At 40.4% G+C, this 17080-nt stretch overlaps 1 protein-coding gene across 1 annotated transcript in view; it reads left to right on the forward strand.

Annotated features, from left to right (window-relative positions):
- The window catches only part of ptpra (protein tyrosine phosphatase receptor type A), a 31271-nt gene that overhangs the window by 567 nt on the left and 13624 nt on the right, over window positions 1-17080 (forward strand). The window contains exons 2-4 of the mRNA XM_054784821.1: window positions 11847-11893; window positions 12075-12156; window positions 14072-14509. Coding sequence (XP_054640796.1) covers window positions 12081-12156; window positions 14072-14509 — 514 coding nt within the window. The 5' untranslated portion in view covers window positions 11847-11893; window positions 12075-12080. The remainder of the gene's footprint in view (window positions 1-11846; window positions 11894-12074; window positions 12157-14071; window positions 14510-17080) is intronic.

Here is a 17080-nt window from a genome sequence, read left to right on the forward strand (position 1 = left end):
CACACTTCCCATAGGATTGTGCTTGGGTGAAAATGAGGAGACTTCTAGCTTGTACAAGCTCTTTGTTAATACTTCATGGACACTGTAGCTCGGAGGCAGGGAGGGAAATTTTGGTGAAAGGGGAGAGGGGGTAGGAGGTATCATGTGAAAAGTAGGCTTTAGAGATGATTTTAGGACCAGAGGTGGTTTGTCGAGCTGGTATCCCAACAAAGAGCGGATCCAGATCTCGGTCTGGCTGGAAAGTCCACTGTATTGATCAGCACCCTGTTTATTTGCACGTTTGGAAAGGATGGGGGTGTGTGTTGGTTCAGTGGGAGTTGGGGAATGAGGTCGCCCCAACATTAGCACATTAGCTCTGTCTGTTTTTTCATAAATAAATCCTGAATTCCCCCTTAGAGCCTCTTCCAAAGATTTTCCCTCCCTGTTTTTTAGTACGATTCCTCTCTCTTGTCTCTTAACATTGGGTGTAACTGAGCACACCATTTACAGGCGTTTGGATTTTAGTTTGTTGACACCATTAGAGTCCTTTCATTTTTTTGCCACCATTACTTGCTTGTTGATTATACGCACTGACATACTTTGTCTGGGGCAAGTATAAGTATAGGAATAAGACTTTAGAAAAGTTTTAGAAAAACAAATGCATGATTCCGGCTGAGGATGCATGGGAGAGCCTGGGCTGTCACATCTGACAAAAATGCTTTGCTATGTCTACTGAGAGCTTGACTCACCACATCTGGACATATTCAGTGAGGAACAGCACATATCCACCACACCTCAGCCAAGGTCACATGTGATTTTAGCACCATCCAAGACTCTGACAGAAGGGGACACATTGTAGGAGTCCATTTCTGCCCCTTATTGTACTTTTCCAGAGCCAGTGAGCCACAGGTGTGATTTCAAGTTGTAGGACTGGAGTTTGAAAACCCGTTTTTGAGTGTATAACCCCAGTGACAAATCACTGCAGGCCTGAAGTTTGTATTTTATGTAATATTTGTGTGCAACACCTGAGCATTGTTACTCCTCTGTCGATGGCCTACATTGACCTCTAATTTGTCAGGCCTGGGCATGTTCCCCTTCATAGCCCCATGCTGCATGTAGAACCATCTGTGTGCATGGAGCTTTATTGTACGAACAGCTGACTGTGCCAGCGTCATCTACCCTTTTCTGTCCATAACTTTTTTTTCAAGCTATTTTTAGAAAGTATGTTATTTCTGTCTTCTGTAGTTTATCTCCAGTGACTCTCACACCACACTTTTAACGATCGGCCTAGTTTGTGGAGATTAAATGGTCAAGTTTGGCCCTGACTGTGAAGTTTGAACATGTACAGTATATCTTGGCAAAGTGTCATTAGTTGACTTTGGGTGGGACAAGAGCTATATTTTTGTTTCCACCTGGAGGCGTACACATTTTACCGTGGAGGGGGACTGTGACTCTGCCCTGGAAAGGATAAATACAGCAACAGCCAGATGATTCTGAAGCTTTGTGTAACCAGATTTCAGCTGCATCTAATACACTCGTGATCACTCCTGTTGGATCTTAAATTCTAAATAAAGCTTCAAAATGCAAAAAGAGGAAATGGGAGTGAGACAAAAAAAATGTTGTAAACGATTTATTGCAAACAACCATTAAACTGAAATAGGTTGTTCCAAATAAACCTCCCTAAAATAGAAATTAAAAAAAAATAATAAAAAGGACTCAGTAATTAGTTATCTGTGCCATTCTTGTTAATCACCTCAAAAATTGGTTTTGGGCATGCATGATGCCAGTGTTTCCAGGAGGCAAGTGAGATTATTGCTCCAGGTGGTGAAGATGGCTTCACGGAGGGTATCCACTGTCTGGAACTAATTTCAATTTTTGTAAACTTAGCCATCTATCTCCAGATGTAATTGGAACATTGGAATTAAATCAGGGGAACACGCAGGATGGTCCAAAAGAATGTTGTTCTTTCTCTGGAAGAAGTCCTTTTGTCAGCCGGTCATTGTGAACTGCCGTGTTGTCCTGTTGAAAAACCCAGTCGTTACCACACAGACGAGGGCCTTCAGTCATGAGGGATGCCTCCTGCAACATCGCCACATAGCCAGCTGCCGTTTGACGCCCCTGCTCAACCTGAAGCTCTATTGTTCCATTGAAGGAAAAAGCACCCCAGATCATGATGGTGTCCCCTCCACTGCGCCATGCGGGAAAACATCTCAGGTGGGATCTCCCTGTCATGTCAGTAATGTTGGAAGCCATCAGGACCGTCAAGGTTACCTTTTTTCTCATTAGAGAATAAAACTTGCTTCCACCTTTCAATGTCCCATGTTTGGTGCTCTCATGGAAATTCCAAACAGGCAATTCTATGGCTTTGAAGAAGATGTTTTTTGTTCTTAAAGCCTTTCTCTCACAAATGCCGTCTGATGGTTATTGGACTGCACTCGGCATCAGTAACAACCTTCATTTGGGCCAAGGATCGTCCCATGTCTTGATACACAGCCAGTCGGATCCTCCAGCTCAGGGCCGGTGACATTTTTGTGGATCTTCCACTTGAGTTTTTCTTTTTTTTCCATAACCCCTAAGGATCTTTTAAGAAGTTTAAACTGACTTTCGTACTGCGTCTAACCTCAGTTGCAGTGGCTCTCTGCCAGAGCGACTGGGTTCATAGAGAGAAAGCTTTTTTTGCCTTTGCCATCGAGAGATCATGGCAGTGTGAATACCTGACATTGAATCCACATTTTTGCCAAGATTTTGGCTTTTAAAGAGGGTGGTCGTGAACTTTTGATCAGCTGATGAATAGCCTATTTCCTACTTTAATGGTTGTTTGGAATAAATTGCTTACTCAAAACATTTTTTTGTCTCACTCCCATTTTTTATTTTTGCATTTCGAAGCTCTACCAAGAACCTCCGTAAGCTCCAATGTAAATTTTTGCAATTTTTCAACTGGTTTTAAAATTTTGATCATGAGTGTACATCTTTCCATCCTGATGATGCATATTAAATACTGTTGTTCACCTTTTATGTATTTTAGCGAGACAGGTTTCTTATGACGTATTCCACATCATTTTGTAATATCCCCTAAACACATAATAATGATACTGCAATTAATGCATTACGGCAAACAGCTATAGAAGATTATTGTATGCGTGTAATGCCACGTTAAACAAAAATTATTACGTCAGTGCATCTCCTCGTGTGCATTAAAATGGTGTTTCCGTTTTGACTTGTAAGCAAATCACATAATGGATTTCCCAGCAGAGGTCAAACTAAGGTGGTATTTAAGACCAGTTAGGGGCAGGAGTTGCAAATATTTGTGTTTGGCAGCAGCCCATAGGCTTTCTTGGCTGCTGTGAAAAATGTCTGAAGCGCATGTCAGTGGGAAGACATTCTGTGCACCACCCAAAAAACGAGAAAGGATTAAGTAGATTTGGAAAGCACTGTCATCACACTGCCTTGTTGTTAGGTTTCAGATGTCTCTTCATCTTGCATAGGCCTTCTTATCTTTCAGAGGAAGAGGAGGATACGAGTGTAGCAGGATGTACTGATACTGTATGTCCATGAATATGAATATGGGAACAGTCTGTTTCGGTCCCTGTTGTCATAGAAGTGAAATGACCACGGCAAGTAAATTTTCTTGAATTTAAAGGTTTAGTATTCAAATGACTGCGCTTGCAACGGATTGTATCTTTAGTTTGTCTTTCCCTCCCATTTGTGGAGTAGATTTTCTGTGTGGGACTGAGCTGTTTAAAATTGTTGTACTCTATTTTTTATTAAATATCTTCCATTCAAAACCAAAGTGATATTGATGCTAATATTACTCCATTTTCTATTTGTCTTTATGTGCACTCTTTTTATAGACATTAACATATAAAGAAAGTGTAACATTAGACTGAAATACCGTAGTATGTGGCGATAGGCCTGCAACTAATGATCATTTCCTTAGTGGATTAATCTGAAGCTTGTTTTTTCGATTAATCGAGGAAGGGGTTAGGCCGTAGACGGACCAAATCGATATGAACTCAATACAAACAGTTAGTGGTTTGGCCCGCAACATATCAGAAAAGAGGCATAAATGTCCGTCAGTCTTTCCCAAATGGCTCCGTCTCTTCTAGCTTCTATATTCGAAAACATTTATTACATGATATTGCAATATGGAGAAGGATGAATTATTGAAATACAGACGTAAAGTCAGTGGTGTTGTCACTGCCCTTCATATAGTCATTTGGTCCCACATCACATTTTAAGGTCTTCGTGGCTTCTGCGGCAAGGCCATACTTTGCGCTTTCACATCCTCTGTGTTCTATGTGGGTATGCTTGAGAGGCCCTTGGCATGCGCCCTGAGGAACCCCACAATGAAGTAAACATCAAGCAGAAACTCAATCACTCGTTATTTGCATGAATTTTATGATCCCCCAAGCCCAATAGAACCTAGTCATCAAGTTGGAACAGAAAAGAAGGCCACCCATGTTGGTGAAATTAGCCCAAATAGTAATCCTGTGCTTCTCCTTGTCTGTCCAACAAGCCACCAGCTGATTAATGAAGCCAGCAAGAACACAAACCACACCAGCATGGAGTCCTCTCCCTCAGCCAGGGAAGTCCAGAGGATTGCGGCTGTTGTATGTGGCAACGAGGACGTATAATCTGTGGTCTGTTTCAAAGCCTAGCGGCACTGGGTTAGGCTTACTTCAGCCTGCCGTGAAGAGAAGCATTCACAGTATTCCTGTTGGCCCAGACACCCCTCCCTGCTCCCTTCAAGACATAGAAACTGTATTAATATGCAATGAATGGAGACAGACCACCATTATCTTGGTCTGCGACCACTAGTTGAGGGGAATTGTCTTGCGAAAAGCCAGAAGGAACTATTTTGTTGCGTTGAGGCTAAGGTACACTTAACCACTGTCTTGTCAGCAAGCCTTGGTAACTATTGGGTCTCCAGCTGGCTGCGGCAGACCCTTTAACAAATGATGCATGAGCTGTGTTGTGACAATGTTGATTCGGGTAGTGCTGGTACACTTTCCACAGTGTTATCACAGTTAATAACAAATCGAAAACAATTTGACAAAACCACTGAGACACCACTACACCTACAAGACCAAATTATTTAATAAAATATTGGATGTTTTACATTATACTAGAGGTGTCCCGATCCGATATTGATATCGGTCGGATATCAGCCAAAAAAAACAATTTCAGGTTACATTGGCCTGCGTCTAAAATTTCCGATATTGACACTCCGATACAAGTAGTCCATTCCAGACGCCGCGCCAGCACTTCTCTCCAGTAGCAGCCCTTCTAATTATCATGCAGAACCCACGTGATCACAACAGCATGTGCTAGCATGTTTAGCAAGGAGTAGAAGTGATGTTGTCGCTGTGTTTTTTTTGTTAAAGTCCGAAAAAGCCGTTGCAGCTGAGTGCAAGACTTGTCATGCATAATTTTCCCGAGGTGGCACAGAACTAAGGAAGTTTAATACGACCAATCTCATCACGCATTTGAAGAAGGATTTTTTGCAACACCACTGCTTCCTGAAACATCTACCGCTGTTTGAAGCATTTACATAAAATGCCACAGGATGGCTAAAGCTGTAAGAGAAAAGCGCCAACCCCTGTCAGTGGTGAATAATGGTTTGGTTTAAATGTTTCATAGAGCACGTGGAGCCATGTCGATACATTATGCCTATTGTCAATAAGGCTGTACGCCAGATGCATCAAGAAGCCAGCGGGTCCGTTTTTCTCATACCTACTGTTGCTGACTTTTATTGTCTGTGTGAGTAATGTAACTTGATCAACATTCCACTCTACTAAACAAGTAAAAAGTCATTGTGATCTGTGCTGATATCGGTTTTGGACGATATTCAAAGCTACAATATCCGAATCGGACTGGAAATGATAAATGTTGGGGACACCGCTATGTAATACTGAATACATTTTTGTAGTGATGGGAAGTTCGACTTTTTGACTCGGCTCCCTATTTAAAAAAAAAAAATAAAATTTAAAAGCTGTCTCTTTAGGCTCCCAAAAGATTTCTGAAAATAGAATAAAATAAATGTCTAATGTAAATGTAGAATTATATTAAATGTTTATTGTTTGTATGGCTTTAATAATATGCTCAACACGAAACAGATTGGAACAAAAAATAATTATAAAGCACACAAAAAAGGCCCATTGTCAATTAGACAAAAAGGTCATGATTGTGGGTATTATTTGTACATTTCCAACTATTTACAGTGAAACAACACAACGTCAACATAACATAACATAACATCAATATCCAAATACAAATTAAAATGTGCAAAACAAAAAGAAAAAGCAGCATCCAGTAAAGTTTTCTGAAGACGTCTCGTTCACTCCCAAAACGATACCCAGGACGATACCCAAAACTACACTGAATGCCTTGATCGCTGCAGGCTGCAATAATACAAGCCACAGGATTTCGTGATTGGTGTTGAAAGGCATATGCCGATCACGGAATTTTTCATAGAAATTGGCCGATACAGATTGATTGCCAATCGATCGGAGCATCCCTACTGATCATTGAAGCGGGAGTGCCTGGCTCTGGTTCAAACCAAAGGTCTTGTGCTGGGGTTGAGGTCAGGGTGCTCAAGTTTGTCCACACCACACTCATTTAAGCATGCTTTTATGGACCTTACTTTATGCACTGAGACACAGTCCAAGTGTTAAAATTGTCCAACATGCCTTGGTAAGAAAAATAATTAACATTTTAACACGTTTAACTTATTCATGGAGGTATCTCCCCAGACCTTTGGTGTACTAAACACCTAACTTCTGTTTTACATACTACTGTGTATTACTTTATTCATAAGATCATGTATAAATCCAAAAGCCCACAGAAATTCAAACACTTGAGTTGAGGCCCATTTTAAAGTGACTACAGTGACTTGATATTGCGTTTTAGGTTCTGGTTGTCATGGTGCTTTAATTGAACTTCTTTTATATTGCACCTATAAGTGTTCTTTTCACTGCGTGAATGAAATGGCATGGGAACAGTCCAGCCCTTTCACTGCTGTGTGATTGCACTCCTATGAGGTCTGCACTTGGCCACAGGCAGAGAAGCAGCTGTCTTCATTAGTTGGTCGTGGGCGGACTCGCCACTCGCATGGATATTAGGTATCGAGTTCTGCAGAGCGGTGTAGACTGTAACACAGGAAACAAAGATTGTCAACAGGTTACATGATTAATATTAAGACTACGATGACATTTTTGCCAAGAATGTGTTTTTACGACTTATGTGAATGGATAATATTAAAAACATTTTCTCCTGCACACTCAACTTTCCAAAAACGCAAAAGAAACCGCAAACCACAGGGTTTTGCTACATTGAGCTTGTGTAAACAGGTCCTTATTTTGTGACAGGACATCAATAACAAAATCAACATTGTTAATTAGTCAGTTGTTAACAGTACACACAGTGCTGCCATTCTCACACCACATTACCAAACAACTTAAAAAATATTACAACAAAAAAAGACAAGCTGCTGCAAATGCATTCTTGTCATACACATATTTTAGTTGTATTGAATTAAGATCAATATTTCAGCCAGTTAAGTGAATGCAGACATTTTATTATTTAGGCTCAGGTCAAAACAATGTTCTCAGTATCCATTCTTTAGTTAAAGTGGCAAGTTGTCTTAAGCATTTCTCTGTTCAAATGTCGCTACCTTTGCAGTGTCTAAGACAAACTCTGTGAATTAAGCTTAGTTTCTTTCTAGTGTTTGTCTTCACAGCTTCATTTTACTGTTTGTTTATATCGATTTATAGGGCCATTTTAATTTAGTCAATAAAGGTCTTGTTGGGACAGCTACAGTGTGTTACAATCCAGATGGGCCATAGCCTGTCCTTATTGACTTTAAAGAACGATTTGGGTGAGTGTAAACAAAAGTGACCCATATGCCGAAATCGGACTTTTTTTTTTTTTTTTTTTTTAAGCCAAAAACATGGAAACTCCATTATTGTTGTATTCCGACCTGTGGGAGGAGTTCACCTTTCACACCCATCGTCTTGTTTTTGCAACATCAGACACATATAAGTGATTCATCAATCATCATATTGGAATCGTCATCCTATCTTAAAGGAGTTGTATGAAACGGGTTCTCCGCCTGCCTGCAGGGTGCCAACATTCGAATGTGCTGCAAGCATTGTATGTCACCCTCTTCCTGCTTTCAGTACGTAAAGTACGCCCCTGCTGTTTGTCAGCTGATTTGACAAAGTTTAGCTACTCACGTTAGCTATCATTGAATATACAGTATACTGTAGTTATTTTATTTGAGCCGAACGAAAATTTATGACAATTTTTTGGTATCCCAGCTGGTCCCTGGACTGGTCACCACATATAGACAAACAGCCATTCACACTCACATTCATACCTGTGGACAATTTAGAGTTGCCAATTGACCTAACATGCATGTTTTTGGAATGTGGGAGGAAACGGGAGTACCCGGGGAAAAAACAACACACACACGGGGAGAACATGCAAACCCAGGTCTTCCCAATCCCCTGACTGTGTGGCCAACATGCTAACCACAGTTTAACTTGTCTGTTCTTTTAAATCACTATTCGTAACATGAGCTAGCTGTTGATGGTGTTCTTAATTTTTGTTCAACCAAAAAATAAAACTTGAGTTAGTTTAGTCACTTGAAGCAGTGCTTGCATAAATATCTCTCATGCATACTCCTATTACCCTTTTCTTCACTATTATTTCTCTCTATTCATGATGTTCCCATACACTTGACTAAACTGATGCTGATGAATTTTAGATGTCTTATTATGAGCTGTCCTTGACACGTCATTCTAGCCTGTTGAGAATGTCTTCGGTTCATTTTGAGTTGCTCATTTCACTCGGCCATTTGCTTGTTGTGTTGTGTGGACAAAAAGTTGTGGCAGTTTTCTTGACTGACTGAGTAGCTCCTTTCGGGGGTCAGCAGTAAAGAACACTTAGTTCTCTTTTTTTTTCTGAAAAAATATTCACATGCTTACACAACACAAGGCCAATGTCGATGTCAGGAAGGTGAGAGTTGCACAACAACCTTTGGTGTGTATTTTATCACTAATAGATGGGCATGTACAGGTTTCCCCAGCAGCAAATAGTCTTATTTGGGAAGCTATTAACTCTTCTTTTACCATATGGCAGAAGCAGAAGATAAACAGATTACAGTCGTCCATCGCCACATTGCAGTTCAAAGATCGCTCCCACAGTTTATTGCATTTTTTCAAAAATTAATTAGTAAATGATTGCTGTTGCATGGTTGACTATGGCCCATTATTAGTAAAAATAAAAATAAAAATTGAAATATAAGTCATATGTGGTATTCTGGTCACTATGCGTCAGTAATGACGCAAATCATTGAGACATGATATGACATGAAAGGACATTACATTACAGTACATTACCTTAACTAGGGATGTCACGATCCCATTTTTTTTAGTCTTGCCGATCCGATCCGGTACAGATCGTTTTTTTTTTGTTTGTTTGTTTGTTTTAATAATAATAATAAGCTTTTGTTACAAACATGACTTTGTGGAATTTAATATGGTTATGAAAATAGCTCTTCAAAGCATTTTTTTTTATTACACAGCATGACCAACAATATGGTTTGGCTTTTGTAACTGTGAGTTTTAATTTTTTAGAATTCAGTTGTTTACCTTTTCCACTTATTTTACCAGCATAGAGTGTGTGCTATTTGGTTTGTGAATAAAATGCAAAAATCCTTACATTTAATGATGCAGTACATCATTGGCCCATTTTGCCCAGTAACTGAGAAATGGATGTAGCTTAGCTAACTTTTCTAATGGGATGTCAGCCTCAGCACATATTGCTACAAAATCTTCAACAAAGTGTGATGCCCGTGCTTGGGATTAAGAAAGACATAGTCACAGATTCCAATTGCGTGATTAATGTAAGACATTTTAATGACACCCTTACTTTGTTTACACAATTACAACAATGAAAAATGTGACAAATATTTATTTTGAAAGTGGTGTGTGTGTTGAGAGTGCCAATTGACGGTTGATGCACGCCGGGTGCAAGATAAACCTGCCTCTCGTCTTTTTTCACTCAGAACCTGCACGTCGTCAGCGGGCATTGTAAAATGGTCCTTACATTAAAGCAGCAAAACACAACACCGTGAAAATATACTCCGTAACATAAGTTTCCAAGGTTTTTAGTCGCCGTTTGGACATGGTTCATAGTGTTTGTAAGGTCCCTATCATCAACCGGCGGTTAGAGCGGCACTTCCTGTGCGAGCTCCCTTCACTATGACGCAGCAGTCCGGGCACAGTGAGAGGGGACGAGCGCTGTCGCTACGGAGCTGAATATCTAACGTCCAACGTGAAACTAACTTCACCACAGTACACTGCGGACATGTCTACATGTTGGTGTTGCGTTTTCTTCTTCCGATCTTCACAAATACAGCGGATCAGCAGTCAATCTTGATCCTGACATCCCTAACCTTAGCACTGCATGTAGTCAGCCATCACATGTCCGACATGATAGAGCGAAAAAAGTTCTCCTTCCATTCCGTGTGGAAGTGGTAAGTATTTGGCCCTTTACTTTGTCGTCCTTCCCCGCCCCATTTGAAACCCTTTAAGTTTAGAATAAATAAATCGGAGGCTAACTAGTTATGCTTAAAGTCGTGGCCATCTCTTTTGTCCCTGCAGCGATTCCGCAGCCTGCAGTGTGGTGTAAAGAAAGAATAATAGGAGTGTAAAGGTGACTATAGGGGTGTTATTTCATGTCTACAGCGCTATAATATTGGTAAAAATATATTTAGAAGTCATAAATTGGTTTTCTATGCTCTAACTGTGAAAGTATTCTATTTATTAATATTGAATCCTACTTTGTGGAAATTCACTTATCGTGGTCGGGTCTGGAACCAATTTACGGCGATAAACGAGGGCAAACTCATCCAATGGGATACTTGTGGTCTGTAGAAACAAAGCAACACACATTTTTTTAAAATTGCATTTGGTACCGAGTGATAAAATATAAAAGAGAACAAGGAGAGCATTTAAACAATTAGCATCTGTCTGTTACGTAGTTTTCATATGAATGTTGTACTTTGTGGGAACCTGGTTTGTTTTGATTACTGGATAACAAAATTTGTGGATTATTAGCCTCCTCACTGACAACATAGGTCCTAACCATTTCAACTACAGTGCAGTCAGTAGCACACAGCAATATCCCAAAATCCAAATGTGTTTATTCAATGTACAGCACTAAACTGGCAGCATTTGTGTTTTTAGCACCCAATTTCTCTTATTCCCTATAATCGACCATTTAAAGAATCAGCTTAGTGTGGTAATATCGTGCAGTCTTTGGCTCGCTCACTACTCAAGTATGCTGTAAACGGACAGATGTGCTGGATTATACCAGGCTCAAAATCATGAGATTAGGCACACAGATTATGACAGTTTGGTCAGGGAGACAACAGTCCCGGGTGAGATCCGGGATTACACGGTTAGTTTGCCCTTCCATTCAGCGTCCGTCATGCTTTCTCCAGATGTGTGTTTTTAAATGCCTTTTGAACCACAGTTCCTCGACTGAAATTTGAATGTGATGATTAATGTAATTTTGCTTGTTCTTTGGCAGATAAATAGTCCACATTTGTTTGCTTGCAAATGTAAACACCCCAAAATCAAGCACGTCTGTCCTGTTTTCTGTCTCTGCCGAGTCACATTTTTGCTTTGATGACATTGTGATATTATGTATTTATGAGCATACCAACATGACTTGCATGTGATTACCCCTTCTGATCTTGAGTCTGATCTTGGAGCATGTTCATGAGAAAAAATTGGGTATGAAAGGTAAATTTGATGACATCCTCTGTGTGATGCTCACCGTCCTCTCTTGTGTCCTAGAAACCTGCTGTGCGAATGAGTGATTGAACCCATCTTCGTGTCTTCAGGTAAACACATCCCAGCAAACGGTGTTTTAATTATAAAAAGATATACCTATAAGAATATACTGGGAGTTAAACAGTAAACCAAGTATCTCTTTAAGTGCAGAATTATTTGTATAGTAATTTTTGTATTAGACATTGTATTAATAGTTTTGTCCCCTGTCCCTCATTTGTCCACTTGATGTAGGGCAGAATGGGTGCGTGTCCCTTGGTCCTGCTGCTCAGTCTAGCCCTCGGGGCCTCAGCCCAGGATCATGTCCCTGTCACAAGTAAGATCCGTAACCACTTAAAGCAGATATATTCAGTGTTTCTCACAAGAGTGTAACTGGGGACAGCAGAGCACACAACCTGAAACCTATCCCAAGTGTGCTTGAAATGATTAAACTTGTTTTTACGGTAAAGGTGGACAAGTCTATGCTTGTGAAAATACAAAATATGTCCCTAACTGCAATGTGTTGGTAAAACGTTTATCTTTTAAGGTGCTTTTGTTGAACTTTGAAGCGTGCGTGTGTGTGTGTGTGTGTGTGTGTGTGTGTGTGTGTATGTGTATGTGTGCATGTGTGTGACCTATTTTTTTAAATTATTGAATACCTTTTTGATATGGTGTGACAAAAAGTAGCAATATTATAGTTGTATTTATGTTTGTATTGTTTATGCTTTGTTTTATAACATTAGCTGGTGTTTTTTGTAATACTAATGTAGTAAATAGTAATTGGGCGAGAACTTCAATGGGAGAAAAATCACAAAGAGTAAGAAGGAGCATTATAGATTTTCTAGTAACCAACACTTAAGTAGTTGGTGCTTCGCCAATTTGTAGCACAAACATATCACTGTGCTGTTTTTTGCTCATAAGTTCTCACTGCCAGTACATTTGCACTGTAATCATCCAGTCAGTAAAGGACAACTACGTTACATAGTAGAGAAGGTCTTCAAGGAAAACTGCACTTTTTGTGGAATTTTGCCCATCAGCCACAATCCTTACGTGAGGCGTGAACACATACGGTACAGGCCAAAAGCTTGGACACACACAACACAAGTGATGGTCCCAGCACCATTAATAAGGCAAGAAATTCCACTTATTAACCCTGACAAGGCACACCTGTTAAGTGAAAACCACTTCCTCATGAAGCTCATTGAGAAAACACCAAGCGTCAAAAAAGTAAAGGGTGGCTACTTTGAGGAATCTAAGATATAAGACATATTTAGAGTTATTTAAAACTTTCTTGTTCAGTACATAATTCCACATGTGTTCAGTCATAGTTTTGAGAATCTACAATGTAAATAGTCATAAAAATAAAGAAGACTCATTGAATGAGAAGGTGTGTCCAAAGTTTTGGCCTGTACTGTATGTCTTTCTCTCTTCTGTGCGTTCTAAATATATAAAAATGGCTAAAAAGCCGCTGCTAAGAATGCACTTAATGGGAAACACATATTCCACCGATAGTCTTCTGAAAAAAACTCAGAAAAGCGCCAGCAATACTCTATTTACATATAATGTGACGTGTATATTAACCAAGCTACAGTGACGTTATTATTATTATTATTAACATTGTTACGCGATCAAACTAGTTACTGGCGTATTGACACCTTGCCATACCACACAGGCTAGCTACGAGCTGGCTAGCGAAGAGCTTCACCACACACTCGCTTACAAGCCTCAGCCCACCACCAAAGAGGTAAGGCTGTACATTGGAGCTGCTGCCACTGCTGCTGTGTTTTTATTTTTTAATTTAGAAAATGTAAAGCTAGGTGTAGGCGTTTCTATGTTGCTATGTGATATCAATGCACCGTTTCGGTCATGCTTAAAAGGACCAAAATACTTTTAAGTATCACATGTTACGTGTCACTGCATGGTCATAGCATGTTTATAAAACCATAAAACCGTGTTGGAGGTGTTTTAATAGCAGTCTTTGTAGGCGGCATAGGTGCGTCCTATTATGTGCAGTAATGACCTGTCTCTTTTTATCCGTTTTTATATATTTAGAACGCACAGAAGACAAAAACGTGTGTTCATGTCTCACATAAGGATTGTGGACGATGGGCAAAATTCCAAAAAAGTGCAGTTTTCCTTAAGGCCAGCTGGCCACACGCCTTAAGTAAATTGAATGTATCATGGTATTAACGTCTTAGTAGAAAAAAATACCACTTCGTTGTGCTTGACTTAATCTCCCCTCTTTTCTTTAGGCGCTCCAAATATCTCCGAAAAATCAACAGAACTCCCCACCGCACATGTCAACATCACAGTTGGACCCAAGCAAACCGCAACAGGGCCACCGACTACACCGGCCCATGGAGTCATCCCAGAGACGGCGACAACACAGACGATGACAACAATCGCAATCCCAGCTGTTGCTGAGGATGTGCAAGCGGAAGGTGCTGATGCCACTGTGAGTCTGGAACCGATCCCTCCTCCCCCGTCACAAGCTCCATCTGATGGCTCTCAGCCGACGCAAATCCCAGAGGCTCCCTCTACCACCTCAGTGGGCAGTGAGAATGGGACCTCGGGTTTCATACCAGACACGCCTACTCCCGAAACGTACATTGAAGACGATGACACTTCCTTGGAGACAGAGTCCACTACAGAACCGGACATGTATTTCACCTCGGATGGTAACCCTCATGGTGAGTGTATAGGGGAAAAAAAAAATCTACCTTTTTACTAGACACAGTTTTTTCAGTGAGCTCAGGGAAGGTGGTGGAAAAAAACGAGGTGGCTGTCGTGCCGCCAATGTGACATCTTTTTGTGAGACACTTATTACATACCGCAAAGTTTTTATCCAGCTTTGTCGCGTCCACACTATAAAAGCCAAAGTGAGTCCACACTTTTGATATAAATTATGCTGGTGCATTGTTTAACTTTAACTTTCAGTTTAACTTTAACCGCTCAAGTGCACAATGCTGCTGCGTTTTCTTCCTCTGTGACTTTCTGCCACAGGAAAGAGGACCACCATTAAAATGGTGACTTGACTCATTGAGGAGGAGCGGCGAAAGAAGTTAATAGTGGCTGTATTTTAATAATTCTTTTTAAAATGACAATGCGGCGAGAGCGTATCGATAATCCATTTTAAAGTTAAATATCGCCACAGCTCTGTATATCAATATTTCGCCAGACAATATTGTGTTAGCAGCGAGGAACAACAACCAGTAGATCACTGACAAAAATGTGTATCGATGCGACCCTTGACCCCAGTCACCTCAGGCATCGTGGATCAGATATCCTTTAAAATCTATAATCTCCATGCTTCGGATGTACTGATTTGATCTTTGACCTTGGCTACGTTAAACAACTTGTATCGGATACCATTTAAAAATAAATAAATAAATAAAATAAAAATCAATGAGATCTTTGCTTTTGTATGGACATAATCTCTAAAGGTAAATCGGAGCTGAAAAAATTGCAGCTACTCATCTGACCTTTTCACCTTAGCTATCTGTTTCGGATATCCTTTAAAATCTATTGTAGTCCTTGTAATAGAACCATGATGGAAGAAGGGAGGTCTAAAATTGTGATTAATGCACCCAAAAAGGTGACCTTTGCCCTCGGCTAAAGAATTTGATCTGCAATACAGTCTGTCCTTCAGAATCTAACCAGCAAGAGTATCCCTCAATAGACCAGAGTTCCATGAAGAAGCACTTCTCATGTGATCATAAAAGAAGTGACTCATTTTTTTCCAGTGGTTCAACTTGGGCTGTGGACATTGCCAGTGACACGCATGAGACTCTTCGATGAATTGGACAAGTTGCCATACTTGCATTCAATGCCATTGTTCCGAGTGATTCAGACATCATGCGTGTCACGCTCTGCATCTCTGTCAAATAGCTGCTCATTGTGTCGAAGACTATTTAAGGGCTTTTGCTTGTCTGGCTTCCATTCAATTTGATCTTAAGTGAAGGCAGCATGTTTGTCACCTATTGCTCAGAATAATACATGCGGCTAGTTTGACTCTGCCAGAAAGTACACTGCCATTAAACAGCTGCTTAGTCCTTGCTAAATATATTGCAGCCTGTTTGGCGGGTCATGTATCTGCAGCATGGTTTTCCGAGTGTCTTTATGAAGGCTGTTAGAAAAGCAGCAAGAGAAGCAGTGGAAGCTCTCTAGTCAAGAGACGACCTTTAATATTTTAGATAGTTATCCACTTTTCTGCTTTTAGACTCCATTGTAACAGGTCTGGAAATATCCTGTCGTGACAGTTCTCCATTTGGCCAGTCATCCGCAAGAATCAGAGTGGACTACCCAACCGAACGATGCCCAGCTTGCCAAAAGGCTGTTGTCGAAGAGATGATTCCTTCCTCACATGAGAATTGCTAATACATGCTGACTCTAAACCATAGCAACAGAACTAATTGCTTGGTTTGCAGCATACACTATATGGAATGTCTACTATGTGATAGTCACTTTGGCTTTAGAGGTGTTTCCTAACTGCTTCATTGTCACCATCTGGCTCTCTGAGAGCCTTTTGTTGAAACCCTTATAGATCCCATTAAATGCCTGAAGGCTGTGTCAGGTCCGCATGATGTTTGCAGCCTGCTGTGCTCCTATTTTACTCAGTGTGCACATTGTCTGAGGGTGAACACTGAAAAGAGCAGCGAACTATGCGTGAAAATGCTACATAGCTGGATGACTTTCCAAACCACTCCCTGTCGAAAGCACACATGAAGTCAAATGGTCCATGCTATGTGGTGCATCAAGTCCGCAGAGCTTTCTTGATTATTGAGTTGACAATTTTTGTCCGTGCAATGTCAGCACTACCATACATTTGTCTAGAGAATTCTCCTCTTTTGTTGTGGTTTAATGTGTCTTGCACAGCGGTCAGCAGACAAACAGCGGCCAGTGTTTTCTTTTGCACAAACTCCTATTGTTATTCAGGCAAAACTCATGTCCTTTGTGTTTTAAGTGTTGCGGTGAAAGGTCACAGGGAAGTTATGGATTGGGGTAACTCATGCATCTGATGGAAACATTACAAATAGGTCACCCATTGTAAGTTGAGAAGAAAAAAATAACTTTGTCTACAAAATTAACTGGTTTGGTCTAATCCTCAAACCGCCTTCACTAGACGGACTCATCATCATACAGAGGAATATGATTCACAACAGCCTCTCCTGTGCTCATATTTCTGACATGCAGAGATAATGTAACATTTATGCTCAGAATAATTCATACAGAATTCACAGCAAATGGCCTAAATGTTTCAT

Source organism: Dunckerocampus dactyliophorus, chromosome 8 (genome assembly GCF_027744805.1).
Source record: "Dunckerocampus dactyliophorus isolate RoL2022-P2 chromosome 8, RoL_Ddac_1.1, whole genome shotgun sequence".
NCBI classification, from domain to species: Eukaryota; Metazoa; Chordata; class Actinopteri; order Syngnathiformes; family Syngnathidae; genus Dunckerocampus; species Dunckerocampus dactyliophorus.